The 16,642-nt window shown below is 55.7% G+C and overlaps 2 protein-coding genes across 3 annotated transcripts in view; one reads left to right on the plus strand and one right to left on the minus strand.

Moving 5' to 3' along the window:
- Positions 1–4,946, minus strand: part of Kctd21 (potassium channel tetramerization domain containing 21) — a 17,393-nt gene extending 12,447 nt beyond the window's left edge. The window contains exon 1 of the mRNA XM_005357554.2: positions 4,901–4,946. The gene's annotated coding sequence lies outside the window, so the exon portion shown is untranslated. The remainder of the gene's footprint in view (positions 1–4,900) is intronic.
- A 214-nt stretch (positions 4,947–5,160) lies between these two features.
- The window catches only part of Usp35 (ubiquitin specific peptidase 35), a 22,108-nt gene continuing 10,626 nt past the window's right edge, over positions 5,161–16,642 (plus strand). Inside the window, exons 1-6 of one of the 2 annotated variants that reach the window (XM_005357555.3) lie at positions 5,161–5,444; positions 11,484–12,258; positions 13,212–13,344; positions 14,920–15,049; positions 15,407–15,508; positions 16,098–16,256. In XM_005357555.3, the coding sequence (XP_005357612.1) occupies positions 11,586–12,258; positions 13,212–13,344; positions 14,920–15,049; positions 15,407–15,508; positions 16,098–16,256 (1,197 nt within the window). In that variant the 5' untranslated portion in view covers positions 5,161–5,444; positions 11,484–11,585. The remainder of the gene's footprint in view (positions 5,445–11,483; positions 12,259–13,211; positions 13,345–14,919; positions 15,050–15,406; positions 15,509–16,097; positions 16,257–16,642) is intronic. The other variant, XM_026784228.1, reaches the window with a different exon arrangement.

The following is a 16,642-nucleotide window of genomic DNA, read 5'->3' on the forward strand; positions in this document are numbered from 1 at the left end:
TGCACAGGTCTTTCTGGACGTCTCCGACAATCATTCATTCATTCATTCATTCACTCATTCATTCTAGAGCCTAGAAATGATATGTAATCCATGCAGACTTGCACAGGTCTTTCTGGACGTCTCTGACAAGAGGAACCACGGGCTTCCTGGAGAAATGAATGGCTCCTGGATTTTTTTTAAGGGAAATTTCCAGGTAAGCCCGGAACTTCCTTTGCCAGATAACAAAGAACAAAGACTAATAAGTTCATGTCAGAAGAATACAGGAGCTGGTCGCAAGGACAGGTTTAGGATAATCTGAGTATCAAAAATAAAAACAGCGACAGATTTCAGCACACTGGATTTTTTTTAATGGGTCCATAATCTCACTGCAGAAAGAGAAAAACGGGTGAGGGGGAACAGGGAACGAGAAAGAAGGTGCACCAGGCAGTGGGCGGTCCTGGTCCAGACTTCGTTCCTTTTCCTGTGGCTGTGACAAACTATCCTGACTGAAAGAATCCAGAGGAGGAGCTGATTCTAGGACACAGCCCAGTGCGGCGTGTGTGTGTGTGTGTGTGTGTGTGTGTGTGTGTGTGTGTGAGTGTGTGAGTGTGAGAGTGTGTGTGAGCGCGCGCGCGTGTCAAGGGCAGCACGGGGGTTGCGGCCTAACACGTGATCACACTGAGGAGGCACAGCACGTGGTCACACTGCGCCCAGTCAAGACACAGAGGGAAATGAGTGCTCACTGTTGCCCAGTTCCCTTCCTCCATTTATATAGAAAGAGATAGGTCCCACCCAGCGTTAAGATGGCTCTTATGGCTGGATGTCGTGGCAGATGTTTATAATCCCAGCACTCGGGAGGCGGAGGCAGGCGGATCTCTGAGTTCGAGGCCAGCCTGGTCTAAAAGTGACCAGTACGGCTAAGGCTACATAGTGAGACCTTGTCTTGAAGAAACTGAAAAGCTGAGTCTTGTGGTAGTTGGAGTGAGAATGTCCGCAGTAGGCTCGGATGTTTGAATACTTGGCCTCCAGTTGGTGGCGGTGTCTGGGTAGGTTTAGGAGGTCTGACCTGGCTGGAGGAATAATATGTCACTGGGGGAGGGCTTTGAGGTTTCTCTGCTTCCGACTTGCAGTTCAAGATGTGAGTTCTCAGCTGTCCCTACTGCCAAGATGGACTCTTAGTCCTCTGGACAGACTCAAACAAACTCTTAAATTGCCTTGGTCACAACAAAAATAATCCAGATAACCTCCCATGGCATGACCAGAGGCCCACCTCCAAGGTGACTGTAGATTCTATCTGGTGGACAATTACCACTAGCCATCACGGGGATATAGGCCTGTTTCCCCAGCACTTGGGAGGAAGAGAGAGGGAGAGCAGAAGCTCAAGGCCAGCCTGGTCTACAGGAGACCCTGTCTCAACCTACTCTTCCACCCCAAATGAACACCAATACAGAAGGAATGGAAGAAAAACACCATTTTGCAGCCTTCAGCGTTACATCATTCAGGCGAAGGTCATCAATGGGCGTGGTTGGAAGGAAGGCAGTGTAGGGCAGAGGTTCTCAACTGTCCTCCTGCTGTGACCCTTCAATACCGCTCCTCACGCTGTGGTGACCTGGCCAATAAAGTATCTTCATTGCTACATCATAACTATAAATTTGCTACTGTTATGAACCGTAATGTGAATATGTGTTTCCTGGTGGTCTTAGGTGACCCCACGAAACGGTCGTTCAGCCCCCAAAGGGGTCAAGACCCACAGTTGAGATCCGCTGGTCTAGGGAATTGTGTTACAGACATTTTCCCTGTTGCCATGGAGACATCATACGGTCATGATATTAACTACTAACCAAACGCCTCATAGAGGCCCCTGATATCTGCTTTCCAGAGTGATGGAATCAGAAGCACACATTACCAAAAAGGCAGAAACAAAAATAGCCAGGCCCCAATCACTAGTGGACTAATCAAGTATACATAAAAGATAAGACGGCTCTTCTAAGATTATTTATTTGCTCAGAGAGACGCTAACGAACGCGGTATGTGGGCTGGGTGGGACCGCATCTGATGGCTAAGGGCAACAACTCAAGATTTTCGATGAAGGGAAATCTGGAAAAAAATGTCGTATCAACCGCTAATTTGGTAACTGTTATGTAGCAGAATGCCACTATTATGAGATAGGTGCATATCGGAGAATTTAAGTTGTTTTTTTTTTTTTTTCCTCTAGGCAAGGTCTCACTATGTACCCCAGGCTGGCCTAGAAGCAATCTTTCTGCTCAGCGTCCCAAATGCTGGGATCACAGGCATGTGCCACCATGCCTGGCTAAGATAGCCATCCTTTTCCTCCCTCTCTCAGTTCACTCTTCCCATTTCTGTCCTCTTTCGTGTGTCAGGCTTTCATACAGCTGCCCTGCCCGCGCAGTCTGGAGCTCTGGGGCTCAAGCGATCCTCACGCCCCCAACTCCTGAAGGGCCCAGACTATAGGAACAAGCTGCCCAGCCTGGCTTGTAGTTAAAGTAGCTGGGAGATGTGTGTGTGTGTCTGCGGAGAAGCAAATGTGGCCAAGCATGAGCAGGTGAGTGCAGGCTGTTCTTGGAACTTGTCATAGGTCTGGCAGTTGGAGGCTAAGATAGTGAGCGAGGTTCAGAGCCGGGGGAGTCGCTGAGTGGGAGATGTCCCATGGGAACAGCCTGATGTCTTCCACACTGGGATCCAGGCTTTGAGATATGGCTGCCTGGGAATGTTTCTGCCACTTCCTCCTGAGCCTAGAATCTGCTGCTGTTACGTGGCAAGAGCTACTTCTGTAGCCACAGTGCGTTGAGTGTAGGCGGTAAGAACCAGTGGGGCTTTTAGGGGTCGAGGACAGTGTATGGTTTTTGGACGGAATCAAGTTTGCTGTAGGTTCTGCCGTGTCCTAGCTGTGTAGCCAGTGGCCAGTTCCCAGGGAAGACTGGAGCAGGAATAATAAGGGTTACAGCTGACTCAGCATTTCCAACTGCTAATGAGTCAACATGCTCATCTCTACGAATCGCACAGGCGAATCAGACTCTCTCTCTCCTTCTCTCAGGACAGGGTTTCTCTATGTAGCCCCAGCCGTCCTGGAACTCAAGAGATCCACCTGCCTCTGCCTCCCGAATGCTGGGGTTAAGGAGTGGGCCACCTCGGCCCAGAGAAACAGATGCTCTGCTTTATAGACCACGGCAGGCCATCTCCTTCCTCTGTAACTTGGCTTCTGCCATCCCCTATGCCAGGAATTCAAAGAGAAAAAATCCCACTTTGCTGCCCGGCCTCGCATATGCAATTCCTGTCTCCCTCTTCTGTGGCTCCTAGCACCTTCCCTCCGCGCATTATTAGCACAGCTAACTAAGTAGATGGGCGTCTGGCCTCGCTGTGGGCTGGGAAGCCCCTCTCTACGCCCAGAAACAGGCTGGGCAGGGACTGGAAGCAGAGTACACTTTTTTTTTCTTACTTTGTTTAGTTTGAACCATTTCCACCTTCCCTGACAGACTTATTTACCAACAGGAATATTTATTTCCCTGTCTTGGAGACAAATATTTTTGAAACACTTCATTTTGAAATACTTGAATTTTCTGTTTGGAATCAAAGTCCTGGGACAAGGTCTCTCTGACTGCTGGGCTGTCAGGCAATGAAGACTGCCATTGTGGAGGGGAGTGGGCAGGGCACTGGGCACATTTCAAAGAAGACGGCGTTCCAAGTGTCTACCGGTCAACTAGCAGCTTCCCCACCTAACCCGGTTAGGTCACCAGCTTATGGACTTTGGCTGAGAGTCGGGCAGACTTCACCTTCACCCTGCACACCCAACAGCTGTGTCCAACCTGTAAGAGGCCATAGGACCAACTTAGCAAGAGAGGACAGGTACCTTCTAGACTCAGTTCACACAAGGGACCCTGGACTTTGTGACCATCAGCGCAGCGGGGGAGGTTGGAGTAGGCTGGAAGAAGAAAGCACCCAGCCAGATGCTATTTCCCTGCTTGTACAGAAATGCTTTGTTAAAGATGGTGCAGACTCCCAACAACCATGCAGAACTTTCCTTAGCCATATTGGCTCGCTCTCCTGCTTTGTAACCACCTCCTTTCTCTTCCCGTGGTCTTTCCACGCCTCGCATCAGTGATAATGAGAAACAAAGGGCTTTCAAACCCCTCCAGCCTGAAGACACCGTAGGAGGGTTGCCTTCTAGCTCAGCGCGTGGAGGAGCCGAGGGAACTCGTCCCGAAGCACAACTTTGGCAGGTAGATCAGGTTTATTTCTTCCCTACACTACCACAGACCCAACCTGTTTCCCCGGCCTGCAGAAAAAGGCTGGGTCGTTGAAGGCGTTTGCGGCGAGTAACTTATCACCCGTGTTCCTCAAATGGAAACGGATGAGGCGAAGCCTTTGCGGGATGCGAGAGTCGACTGAGTTTTGTGTGTGACGCACTAAGCACCGAGGATGGGCTCTTTATTTCTTAGTCACATGGAAAGAACGGTGCTGTGTCCATCCACGGGTCCACAGTTCAACCACACGCCCTGGGGTGGCCAGAGCTGGGAGGGGGTCCCTGTCATCCCTGTGGTTCACCCTGAGCCCCTTCACCTGACCCAGCACCCTACTCCTGGGCGCTGCAACCCGACCCTTGGGGGCTCAGACAGACAAGACGCCCCTGCTCATCTGCAGACCCCGCCCCTCTCCCCACCCATCCAAAGCTCCTCCCACAGAGCGCCCTTCCCCAGCCCCGTCCCCCCCACCAGCTCCGTCCACCCCACCACCACCAAACGCGCCCCTCCCCCGCGGCCAAGGGCGGGGCCACCCCACTTCACTGATGAGACCATCGAGGCGGCAACAGATGATATTTCACGGCGGGACAGGTGCCCTGCGGGCCCCACTACGCGTCTGCTGGGTCCCGAGCGTCCCCTCACCCCCGGCGCACCGCACCCACCTCCAGCCCTCGCTCCGCAGCCTCCCCTCCAGCCAGCGCAGCTTCGCCAGGGGGTGGGCCGGGCGGGGGTACGGGCGGGGCACCCCGGGCCGCGCGCTGGCCGCCGGGACTTGTAGTCCCCCTGTTGGAGCCTCGCGACGCCGTGCGCCCCCGCCCGGACTCCACCTCCCAGGAGGCAACGCAGGAAGCCGGCTCGCGACTGGCCCGCCCCACCCACCCTCGGGCCAGCTGGCCTTAAAGGGGACGCGGCCCGAGTGGCCGCCCGCGGGGGTAGCCCCCGCTCTGGCTCCGCCCCGTTTCCCGCACCTCGCCCCTCCCCCCCTCCGCTCCGTCCCGCAGCCCAGCCACCGCGCAGAAGAGTTTCACTGTCCTGGTCCATCTGGGGTTATGCGGAGCGGGGTGGGTGGAGTTGGACATCACGGTGGCGGCAGCATCCCTGAGGTCTGGGACCCCCCTGGAGGGGAGCGGAGGACCCGCCCTGACCTCGCCCGGCCCAGCCTAGTCCAGCCTGGCCCGAGCGCCCCGCCCAGGAGTGGGTTCTGAGGTAAGGCCTGCTGAAGTCCAGGAGGTAAGGGGGCCCTGGGTGTGAGTGCTGGTGGCAGGGGTGGGGGGCAGACAGTGTCTGCACCCTGATGTTTCCAGGGCTCCATACTTACCTACAGGGTTCTGAGAGCAGGAGAATGGGAGGTGGGAGGTCTAGGTTCTTCTGGGCCTTGCTGTGTGACCTTGGGCTAGTACTGCCCCTCTCTGAGCCCTAACCATCTTCATCTACTGAGTATAGAGGTGGGCCAGCTCCTGCCCCCTTCAGTACTGAGAGCACAAACGCCTAGTACCACGAAGCCTGGCAATCGTTTTTGCGGAGAAACCCCAGTCCCAGTCCGGGCTGGGCAGGGGTGTGATGGCAGAAGGATGGGAGAGGAGGGGACCCCAGCGAGAGTACAAACCAAGGATCCGGAGAGGCTGCCTGGTCGTCTTAGCTTAACGGAATCTGGATCCCTTGACAACCCTTGCAGATTGGACAACCGAAGCGTAAACTCGTGTCCCCTCCTCCCAGAAAGGCTGGGTTAGTCAGGGGTAGTTCTGGAGGCAGGGGTTGAGTGTGGCCAGTCCCAGAGGTGGAACAATGCTCCTGTCATCTTCCGTGTTCTCTCTCATTCCTCTTCAGCAATAGGACACTTGCTTGTCCCCAGCAAAACCCTTGCTCGGGGCCAGACAAGGCCTCCCAGAGGAAGGGTGCCCTCAGGGCTGCCTTGGTCAGGCACTAAGTTAAAAAGCGGACATTCTGCAGCTCAGAGACCCCAGGGTGCCCCCAGGAAGCCCTGGCACCCATGGAAGGAAGTCAGGGTGTGAGGTGTGAATGTGAGGGGCCGAGGGAAGGTGAATCCCCCTCCATCCCTAGCACAGGGCAGGAACCTGCTGACCCTCCCTCCTCCTTTGGAGGCCATCTGGGAACACCTGCCCTAGGGGCTAACCAGGAACAGGGTTTTTAACTCTACTTCTCTGCCTTGCTTGTGTGGACCATTTCTGGAGTGGCTAGGGGCTCTTTCAGTCTTGTCCAGTGGCCTCTGTGGGGGTATCTCACAGATGCTCAAGGGTTGAGGACCAGGCCCAGGCAGGGGAGGGGGCAGGAACTGCACTCAAGGTTAAGCCTGTCTCTGGAAGCTACTTTCCTGGTCACATCCTTGGATTTTATCTCGTGTTGCTGTCGTGTGCGTCTCTCAGCAATAGCTAGGCACACCTTCACGGCCACCTCTGTCCATCCTGGGCGCCGTGTACAGGACAGGATTGGATCTACTTCCTGCAGCATCAGGCCCTAGCCAGGTGGGTGAGAGGGCATGTCGAGAGGAGTTGGACTGCAGAGAGTGAAGAAGCCAAGGCGGCCTTGGAGCCAGACCTCTGAGCCTCGCTCTGTGGAGGGACAGGGAATGGCCTGCAGACTGGGCATTGCGGGATGAGTCAGAACCAGCCAGGAGAGAAGAGGCGAGCCCTTTCCAATAGAGAGGACACCAGCAAAACAAAACAAAACACAAACCCTTCTCAAATTCCCATCCATGCCTTGTGTCAGTGTTGTGTCTCCCAGATAGCCTCAGCGCCTGGCTTTCGAGTGTGGGTTTTGTCGGAAGGGGCTAGTCGCCTTGAGGTTCTGCGTAGCCAGGCAAGAAGGAACTTTTCAGAAATGAGGTTCATCTGACGGCATTGCTGGGAGAGTTGGGCCCAGAGAGAGGCTGAGGAGGTGATGAAGGCTGAGCTGATCACTAGGGGTCTCGGTCTCTGGTCTCTTTCTCCCTCTCCACAGCCCCCAGGTGGTGATAGAGAGGAGCCAGGTCCCCCCTAGAGGAAGCAGGGAACTGTCAGCACACAGCCCAAAGGCCAGGGGTTATCCATGAAAAGGCCAGGGCCTCTGGGAGGGGTGTTGCTTCTCCCAGGCGGCCTGGGACATACAGACAGAATGTGCCTGGGCACCCAGGTTGGAAGGCTGGCAGGGTGAGGATACAGCTCAGGGCCTGGGCAAGGGCATCAGCCCTGGCTGGAAAAGGCCAAGGACTAAGTGGCCATGCATCTTCCATTTGGGTCTCAGAGGCTGAGAGGTGAGGGAGTTGCTTCCTCCATAACCAAGACCACCATGGCGGCCGTGTCTGGCTAAATTAAAAACTGCGACCCTCCAGGACTTGTGCCTTTAGTGGAGGATGGATCAGATGAGGAGTGAGGTTTAGAAAACTCCTGTCCTGGTCCAGGCAAGGGAAACAGAGGAACTGATGTCGGGGGAGCGTGGAAACAGATGAACTGAGGGAATTCCTAGAGGCAGCTGGCAGTGCATGTTCTCTCCACGACAGAGGACCAATGAGAGACTCATGACTGCCCAGGCCACCATCTTTTCTTTTCTTCTTTTTTACACTGACCCAACCCTGGGAGTGGCAGACGCAGAACAGCTCCCATTTTCCAGAGAGAAAGCTGAGGTGCTAGTTCTGAGGGGAAGCCTCTGCCCTGTCCCTGATGCAGGCTCTAGCGAGGGAGGAAGGGCTGCTTGCTGCACTTGGTGTGGGACTGGCTGCACTCAGAGCTTGTGTGGACACGCCATCCCTGCTGGGTAACCCAGCCTGCACCTCCGAGAAAGGTGGCCTACAGCTCTTTCCGGGGGCAGAGCGGGGTGGGGGGGGGAGGGGAACGCCAGCTGATTCTGTGTCCTGGAAACGTGTCTCCCTCTGCTCCCTACACCTGCCCTCCTTCTCTGGTGTGCGACCAGGAGTCAGGTGAAGTCAAAACCTCCGAAGCTCTTTTGCATGAATGCATCCAGGATGTCGCGGAGTGGGTTTACTGGTAACCATGGTGACAGCTGACCCAACTGCTTGCGTAGGAGTTGGAGCAGGTAGCAGGGGTGGTGCTTTGTGTAGAGGCCAAAGACTGGGAAAGGCTGGCTCCGGGGATTGGAACTTCGGGTGGTACTGGAGGACGGGGCTTCCAGCTGCCAAGTGCGGCCCACCCGAGGTAGTGTCAGGTAAACTGGCAGGGAATTGTGGGTGTTTGATTATTCGGTTTCTGTGGTTTAATCTAAGGCCATTTATCCCCATTTTTAAAATGAGAAAAGCAGTGTATATATATATATATATATGTATATATATATACATATATATATATATATTCCTTATTCAAGGTCACACAGTGCAGGTCTCCATTTCTACTTTGATTTTTTTTTTTAAATCGTTTTCTAGAACCTTCCCTGGCTCCAGAATTCCATTTGTGCCTGCCCTTTGCCCTCACCCTCTATACATGATGCTAGAGTCTCATTGATTAAGGTTCCTTCTCAGCAGTGTGCGTTCTGGGCTTTCTTGGCAGCCAGGGTTAAGAAGCATGACCTACCCACTAGTCTACACGGCCTAGGGGGTTGATGACAGCAACTGCCTTGTTAGGGGGCCCAGGGTGACGTGGTGGGGGTGGGGGGGGTGCCCTCCTACTTTCTGTTAATTCTTCTTGTGGTGCTGGGGATCCAACCCTGGCATCCCCAGCCTCTAGGCTGGATCCCGCTTTGCACCGCCTGTTGCTCTCTCTACTGGCATCTGCTTCCACTGCTGTGCTTCGCCTCCTTAAGGACCCGGATTTTGCTTCTAGAGCAGCGGGAATTGGCGTCTCTCGAGAATTTCCTCACGTCCGGCACCACGCTAAGGGCGTCTTGGTTCCTTTTCATAGCCCAGAGAGTGAGAGGTTCAAGGGGCTGGGTAATCTTTCTGGTAACCAGAATGCATGCCAGATAGGCCTCTGTCAGAGTAAGCGTGGAGTCTCACCTACCATCCTCCTGCTGCCTAACTGAGGAGGCCCTGGACAATTTGACTGCTTTTTCTAAGGTGAAATCATTATTTAAAGAGAACAATGAGAGCCGGCACTGGTGGCTCACACCTGTAATCCATCACAGCCCTGAAGAGGCTGGAGGAGGACACCACGAGACTCAGGTCAGCCTCAGCTGCAAAGTAAAACCCCATCTAGAAGCAAAACATACAAACAAAATGAAAACAGATAAGCAAACCCCAAGAAGCAGGCGTGGTAATTGATGCCTGCGATTTGAGCAACTGAGAGGTGGGAGTGTTGCCTAGGGTGTGTGAGGTCCTAGGTTCAATCCCAGCATTATCAGACAAATGGAACTTCACAGTGAGATGCTAAGAGCCCGTGGGCTAAAGGCCTTTTGATGCTGAGGTGGCGAGGCTAGCATTTGGGGGCCACTGATCTAGGCTACAGTGTACCCTACAGCCATGGAACTCCAAAGGTTCTAACTTGGTGTGGCAGATGCCAGCCACTGAGACATAAGCTTGGTCCCTGTCCCAGGGAGCTTACACCCCGAGACAGACTTAAAAAAGGGGCCCCTGGAGAAAGACATGCAGTAATTAATGGTAGGCGCAGTTCAGAGGCAGGACACAGAAGTGTGCATCTCCACAGAGCCTGGTGTGTAGTTGGTTCCAGAACAGCTCAGGTTCTGAGTCAAGTGTTCTGACCCCTTGTTCAGAAAATGTCTGGCTGTCCTCACTCAGCTGCAGTGGGAAGCTTCGGTGGTTTTCATGGACTCAGCAAATGAGGCAGCTACTGTGGTTTTTGCCTAGGATAGGATTATGCAGAGAAAGGGCCCTGTCTTCTCTTAGGTGCCAGCTAGATAAGGGTGGGCCAGCGGTACCTGTGAATATCAGCCTGAGACTCGGAGCCAGATGGCTCAGTGTGCAGGGCGTTTATACCGAAGGGCAGTGAGGCCCTGACTTACCCAACACAAGCCTGACATGTGCTAAGCTACCCGCTAGGTGCCGGGAGGCAGATACACAAACCTTGACTTCACTGGTGGGGAGGCGGACACCTGCCAGGGGCTGTAGAGGAGCTGGGCAGGGTGTTCTGAGGTCTGAAGCAAGGAGGGAGGTCTGGTGAAGCTGCTCCGAGCGCCCGCTAAGTGTCTTGGTTACTTTTCTATCGTTGTGATAAACGCCACAACCAAGGCAACTTGTAAAAGAAAATGTTTAATTTGGACTTGATGGTTTCAGAGGGTTCGAGTTCACGATGGGTGAGCAAAGGCGTGGTAGCAGGAGCAGCTGAGAGCTCGCATCTTGTTTGGTAAGCAGGAGGCAGAGAAAGCTAACTTCTGAACCCTAAAAGTCAGTATTATGGCACCCCCAAGACCACACCTCCCACTTCTCAAATAGGCCTTTACGTGGGAACCAGGTATCCCACCGCGAGCCTGTTGGGGGCCCGTTCTCATTCAAAGCACCCCATCAAGCGAGGAGAGGAGGGGCCGAATGCATGAGACCAGAACAGGGTGGGCAAAGGGCAGGGGCTGAGGCTGGAGACGCAGGGAGGGCCCTGGGGTGAAGGGCTGTGGAGCCAGGCTGGGTGGGAGGGCCAGTGAAGGCCTTTGGGATGATAGGCTTCACCCGTGGCAGCTGGAGAGGGAACAGGCTTAGCCTAGAGTTTTCCAGGTGCACAAAAACACCCCAAGGGAGCGAGGGTTTCTTGCAGCTCCCTTCTCAGCGTAACAGTCAGGGTGGGGCGGTCACGGGGCAGAATTTGAAGCAGCTGGTCACTGCACGCTCAGGAAGGAGAGGGCAATGAGGGCTTGTGGTCCGGTCACTTTCTCCTCCCAGCCCAGAGGATGGTGGGTGGGTCTTTGATCCCAAATCAATCAAGATAACACCCCACAGGTGGCCAGAGGCAGAAATCCCTCTCTGGTGTGTCCAGAAGCAGGTCTTGCAGGTGATTCTAGGTCCTATCAAATTGATAATAACGTAATCCACCGCGAGGGTGGTCTGGCAGGACCGGGAGTGGCTCACTTCGGAAAGGAAAAGCAGTTTGCCCGGTGTCTGATAGTGGTAGGGCCTTAGAGATGTGGTACAGCACTTTCCAAGAGAAGTTTCTAAACTTGTCGGTGATCTGCGAAAAGGGTCTTGGGCGGAGCCTAGTCCCCGCCCCTCCCCAAGTGCCTTTCCCAAGACTATTGCGTTTCTCAGGAGTGTCTGTAGTCACCAGCGAGGTGAGAAGGCGCCCAGCAGCCAGAGCTGTTCCCAGGGGCTGGGCAGGTGCTAAAGATATTCGTGTGTGTGTGTGCGCCATTTTACAGGCTAGAAAACCGTGGCCGTTCTCCGGCGTCAGCACCCAGGGATCTAGACCGGGGTGTGTGTCAGAGCGCCACCCTCTCTGCCCCCAGCCGCGTGTGGCCGTCATGGACAAGATCCTGGAGGCCGTGGTGACTTCGTCCTACCCCACGAGCGTGAAGCAAGGACTGGTGCGTCGCGTGCTGGAGGCGGCGCGGCAGCCCTTGGAGCGGGAACAGTGCCTGGCGCTGCTGGCCCTGGGCGCGCGCCTCTACGTGGGTGGCACGGACGAGCTGCTGCGCCGCGTGGGCTGCCAGCTGCTGCACGTGGCGGGGCGCCACCACCCCGAGGTCTTCGCCGAGTTTTTCAGCGCGCGCCGCGTGCTGCGCCTGTTGCAGGGCGGCGCGGGGCCCCCCGGGGCGCGCGCGCTGGCCTGCGTGCAGCTGGGGCTGCAGCTGCTGCCGGACGGGCCTGCGGCCGACGAGGTGTTCGCGCTGCTGCGGCGCGAGCTGCTGCGCACCGTGTGCGAGCGGCCCGGGCCCGCCATCTGCGCACAGGTTGCCCGGCTGCTGGCGCGTCACCCGCGCTGCGTCCCCGACGGCGCGCACCGCCTGCTCTTCTGCCAGCAGCTGGTGCGGTGCCTTGGTCGCTTCCGCTGCCCGGCCGAGGGCGAGGAGGGCGCCGTGGAGTTCCTGGAGCAGGCCCAGCAGGTTAGCGGGCTCCTGGCGCAGCTGTGGCGCGCGCAGCCCGCCGCCATCCTGCCCTGCCTCAAGGAGCTGTTTGCCGTCATCTCCTGCACAGGTGCGTGTGCAGCCCGGGCTGGGGAGGGCACTCGGGCTGGATCTGGTGCGAGTTGCACACGGAGGCAGACTGCGGCGCTTGGTTTTAGTGCGCAAATCTACCGCGGGCGTTTGCTGTGGGTATCATTCGTGGTGCGGCCGGAAATGCGGGGAGCACACTACGTGGGGCGGAAGATGAGATTAGTTTGGGAGGGCAGAATGGTGGGGGATCCTGGGCTTTAGGGTCAGGAAGGCTTGGTCTGGAGTCATTAGCATCTGGCAGTGGGGGAGCTTGCAGGCGATACTTAAACTCAGGCTCTATCTTTTTTAAATTTTTTAAATTTTTATTTCACGTGTATGCGTGTTCTGCCTGTGTGTATGTTTGTACACTGCGTGTGTACCTGGTCCGCTGAGATCAGAATAGGGCACTGATCCCTGGAAGTTAAGGATGGTTGTGAGCCACCGTGTGGATGCGGCGAACCGAACTCGATCCTTCTGCAAGAACCGCTGAGCCATTTCTCCAACTCCTGAACTCTTGACATCCAGTTGCCAGCCAGCAACTTAGATTCTAGCGTGGATGACTGAGTTGAAGGCTGTGATTTTTCTGATCTTAGGGCTGTCGTGCGGGGGAGGGGGCAGGGAGGAGAGAGCCAGGGCCAGCCTCTGTACCACGGCCTGTCTTCTGTACAACTGCACAAGAGTTTGGCATTAAACGTGCCTTCTCACATCCCCCCACTTTGTGTAGCTGCACCTGGGATGTCCTTTCCTCCCAAGGCTAGTTCCAGCCTGAGCTCTTCCACAGGGCGGCTCTGCACGTCTGGTTGTCAGCTTATGCCAGTGAAGGGTTTTGAATGACTGTGTTAAATGGAATCAGAGGCTTTGATGCTGTAGGGGGAGGGGAGGTGGCTCCACGTGCTATCTGCCTAAGTAGTGAGAGCAGGAGGGCACGGAGAGCTGAGGCTAGCCCTGTTCCAGAGGAAGAGCCGCCGTCCAGCGCCTTGGCCAGTGTGGTCCAGCACCTCCCGCTGGAGCTCATGGATGGTGTGGTCCGGAACCTCAGCAATGACGACAGTGTGACAGACTCCCAGATGCTGACTGCCATTAGCAGGTGGGTGCTGAGGTTAGTGGGTGCGGGTGGGCTTTCCCCCCACTTCTCTCTGAAGCTCTTGACTGTGGATGGGGACTCAGGCTCTCCGCGGTCAGAGGCTAGGCTCATCTCTGAGTTCTACGGTCCTCCTCTGCTTGGCCTTGGGTTAGCTGTAAAGGACAAAGTCCTGCCTCAGTGATCCCACCAGACTGTGTGCTAGCGTGTGACTCTGAACCCTCGGCCTCATTTTCCCCCTGTATGAAAAACAGAGGTGCATGGTAGGATGAGATGATAAAGATAGGGGCTGAGGGAGTGCCCCGGTAGTGAGGAGTGCTTGCCCCTGGGGACCTGAGTGCAAACACCCACCTCCTGGCATGGCTGTGCATACAAGTGACTTCAGGATTGAGGAGGCAGAGATGGGCAAATCCTGGGGGTTCCATGACCAGTCAGCTTCAGGCTCTTGGGAAACCCTGAAGACCAGTAATAGAGCAGGGCACCTGCTGTCCGTTGGATTCCGTACTATAGGCACACACGCACGTGAAAGCACACGCATGAAGACACAGGCACGCACGGTGAAAGTAGTTTTTGGTGTACTTTATGAGTCTGGAAAAGATCAGAAACAGTTTGGGTGCTTTTCGGCTCACTGCATCGGTGTTCGTCCCCCTCACTTGAATGTTGTCACCCCGTGAGCTAGCTTAACTTGCCTGCCTTGTGACCTCTGACTAGGCGGCCTGTACTCTTCTCTTCAGGCCTTGGCCTGTGCAGACTTCATCAATCTGGCATGCCTCCCTCCGCTGTTCTTCCTGTACCAATGCACAGGGCACCATCTCCATAGGGTTCTCCCGGGTTTCTTGTCTTTAGTGGGTGAGGGTGTAAGCGGAGGGGGCTTGTCTTTCAGGCTTCTCGACTGTGTGGCTTCGTTTCCCTTTCCTCAGCTCTAAACTGGACATCCTTGAATGTGTTGAGGATTAGGTCAAAGTGAGCCATCCTGAGGTGCAGCACAGCATCATGGGAACGTCCATCGGGGCCATTATTCTCATGGTGGCACCGTCAGCTGAGTACCTGAGATTGGTGCTGGTTCCTGAGCACTGACCACATACCAGCCCATGCTCAGTCGGGCACATGGTCCTGGGGGGGGTGGGGGACACTGCAGGCAGGGTCTAGCTGCTGCCCTCCTATGTGATAGTTCTCGGGGGGGGGGGGGTTGTCTCGATTTGCAGCTGAAGTCCAGGCTCCGAGGGGAAGTGGTTTGCCCTGGTCCCCAGCAGGGACTTGGTGGAGCCAGAGTTCTCAGCCCAGGCTGGAGCTCTTTGCCAGGATAGACTGCAGTGCCTTCTCCCCTGTGGTCCGGTACAGTGGGTGAAAGAGTCTGGCTTCCCTCTGGAGGACTGGGAGCCATTTCTGCTGGGTGCGGGGCTCGTTTGCATTTTCCAGGAGTGTCCCGTTTGTCGCTGTGAGGGTGTGAGTCAGGACTTTATGGTCAGTCCCTGGACTCCCTGACTCTGGCTTCTGGGCCTCCCCTGTCCCACCCCCTGTCCCCCTCCCCTGTCCCACCCCCTGTCCCCTCCTCTGTGTCACCGTCACCCCCCTCACCAGGATGATCGACTGGGTGTCCTGGCCCCTGGGGAAGAACATTGACAGGTGGATCATTGCGCTGCTGAAGGGCCTGGCTGCCGTGAAGAAGTTCAGCATCCTGATTGAGGTTTCGCTCGCCAAAATCGAGAAGGTTGGTGGCCTCTGTCCAAACCTGGGCTTGTGGCCTTTCCCGCTGCTCTCTTCTGGGCACAGTGCAGGTGTGGGGTGCAGGGTCTTGGGGTCACTGTGTGACGGGGCTAATTTGCTGCTCCTCTCTGGGCCTCAAATCATAGCTCCATTACCCCGAGCGCTCATCCCAGGGCATGTCTGCCCACCCATCGCTCGCCCAACCCTGGCTACCTGCTTCACCATGCATTGCTCCATCCAGCTCCGAGGCACATTTGTCTGTGTTCTTGCGTTGTCAGCCTGTTGCTGGGTCAGCTGTGGCCATGCTTGGCTTTGGGTAGCAGCCTGGGTCTGGGGACCCCTGACACGAGCTCTTTTCCAGGTTTTCTCTAAGCTGCTGTACCCCATTGTTCGGGGGGCCGCCCTGTCTGTCCTCAAGTACATGCTCCTGACTTTCCAGCACTCCCACGAGGCCTTCCACCTGGTAAGGGCCCCACTGTGCTCTCCTCCACCCAAGACCTGGGAGACGGGAGCTGGGATTGTCGAGGCCAAGCTCTAGGTCTATTGTAGAGGTGGGAAGCAGAAGCCAGAGGATGTGTGACTCTCACCAGCACACTGTAGGGTGACAGGGCCTTGGTTGGTGACAGCTACAGTTCTTCCAGGTCAGGAGTCAGGAATTTGTTACAGGTGCTTGCTCTCCCAGCTCCCAGACAGGCCTGCCTTCTTGAGATAAAGAAATGGCATTGGGGGCTGCAGAGATGGCTCAGAGGTTAAGAGCATTGTTTGCTCTTCCAGAGGTCCTGAGTTCAATTCCCAGCAAGCACATGGTGGCTCACAACCATCTGTAATGAGGTCTGGTGCCCTCTTCTGGCCTTCAGGCATACACGCAGACAGAATATTGTATACATAATAAATATTAAAGAAAAACAAAGATGACTGTGTGGCGCTCAGCTCTATACAGTGAAGGAGGACACAGGTCCCATGAGTGCCCCCTCCATCCGCCGAGGCCCCGCCTTGCAGTCGAGCCGCCATGGGTAGCCTGGCACTCACACTAACCCCCTTTTCTCTTGCAGCTTCTCCCTCACATTCCTCCCACAGTGGCCTCTCTAGTCAAGGAGGACTCGAACTCTGGGGCCAGCTGCCTGGAGCAGCTGGCGGAGCTGGTCCACTGCATGGTGTTTCGGTTCCCAGGCTTCCCCGACCTGTATGAGCCTGTCATGGAAGCCATTAAGGTGAGTGGACGTCCTTCTCGGAGGCTGTACCATGGCTTGGGAGCAGCTTCCATTACCTGAACCCCTGCTGTTTGTCACCTGTCTGGGTCTCAAAGACTGCCTTCAGTGAGCCTTCCCTGGGCTAGTGTCCCCCTCACTTTCTTCCTCAGGTTTCAGCAGGGTCTCTCAGTGACCCCTGCAGTACCAGCACTGTGTGTCCCGAGCACTTCAGAACAGGGGTGAAACCTGGCTAATAGGGCTAGGCTGGTGTCCTGCCCTCAGCCAAGCTGGGGACCCAGGCACAAAGCAAACCAAGATGTCTTCCTGGAGGAGCTTTTGGAGCCCATTGGGGTAACAGACCTGATTACAGGAAGTCTAAGGACCATTGCTACAGTGGCGGGGGGTGG

This window comes from Microtus ochrogaster, chromosome 22, assembly GCF_000317375.1.
Source record: "Microtus ochrogaster isolate Prairie Vole_2 chromosome 22, MicOch1.0, whole genome shotgun sequence".
Classification (NCBI taxonomy): domain Eukaryota; kingdom Metazoa; phylum Chordata; class Mammalia; order Rodentia; family Cricetidae; genus Microtus; species Microtus ochrogaster.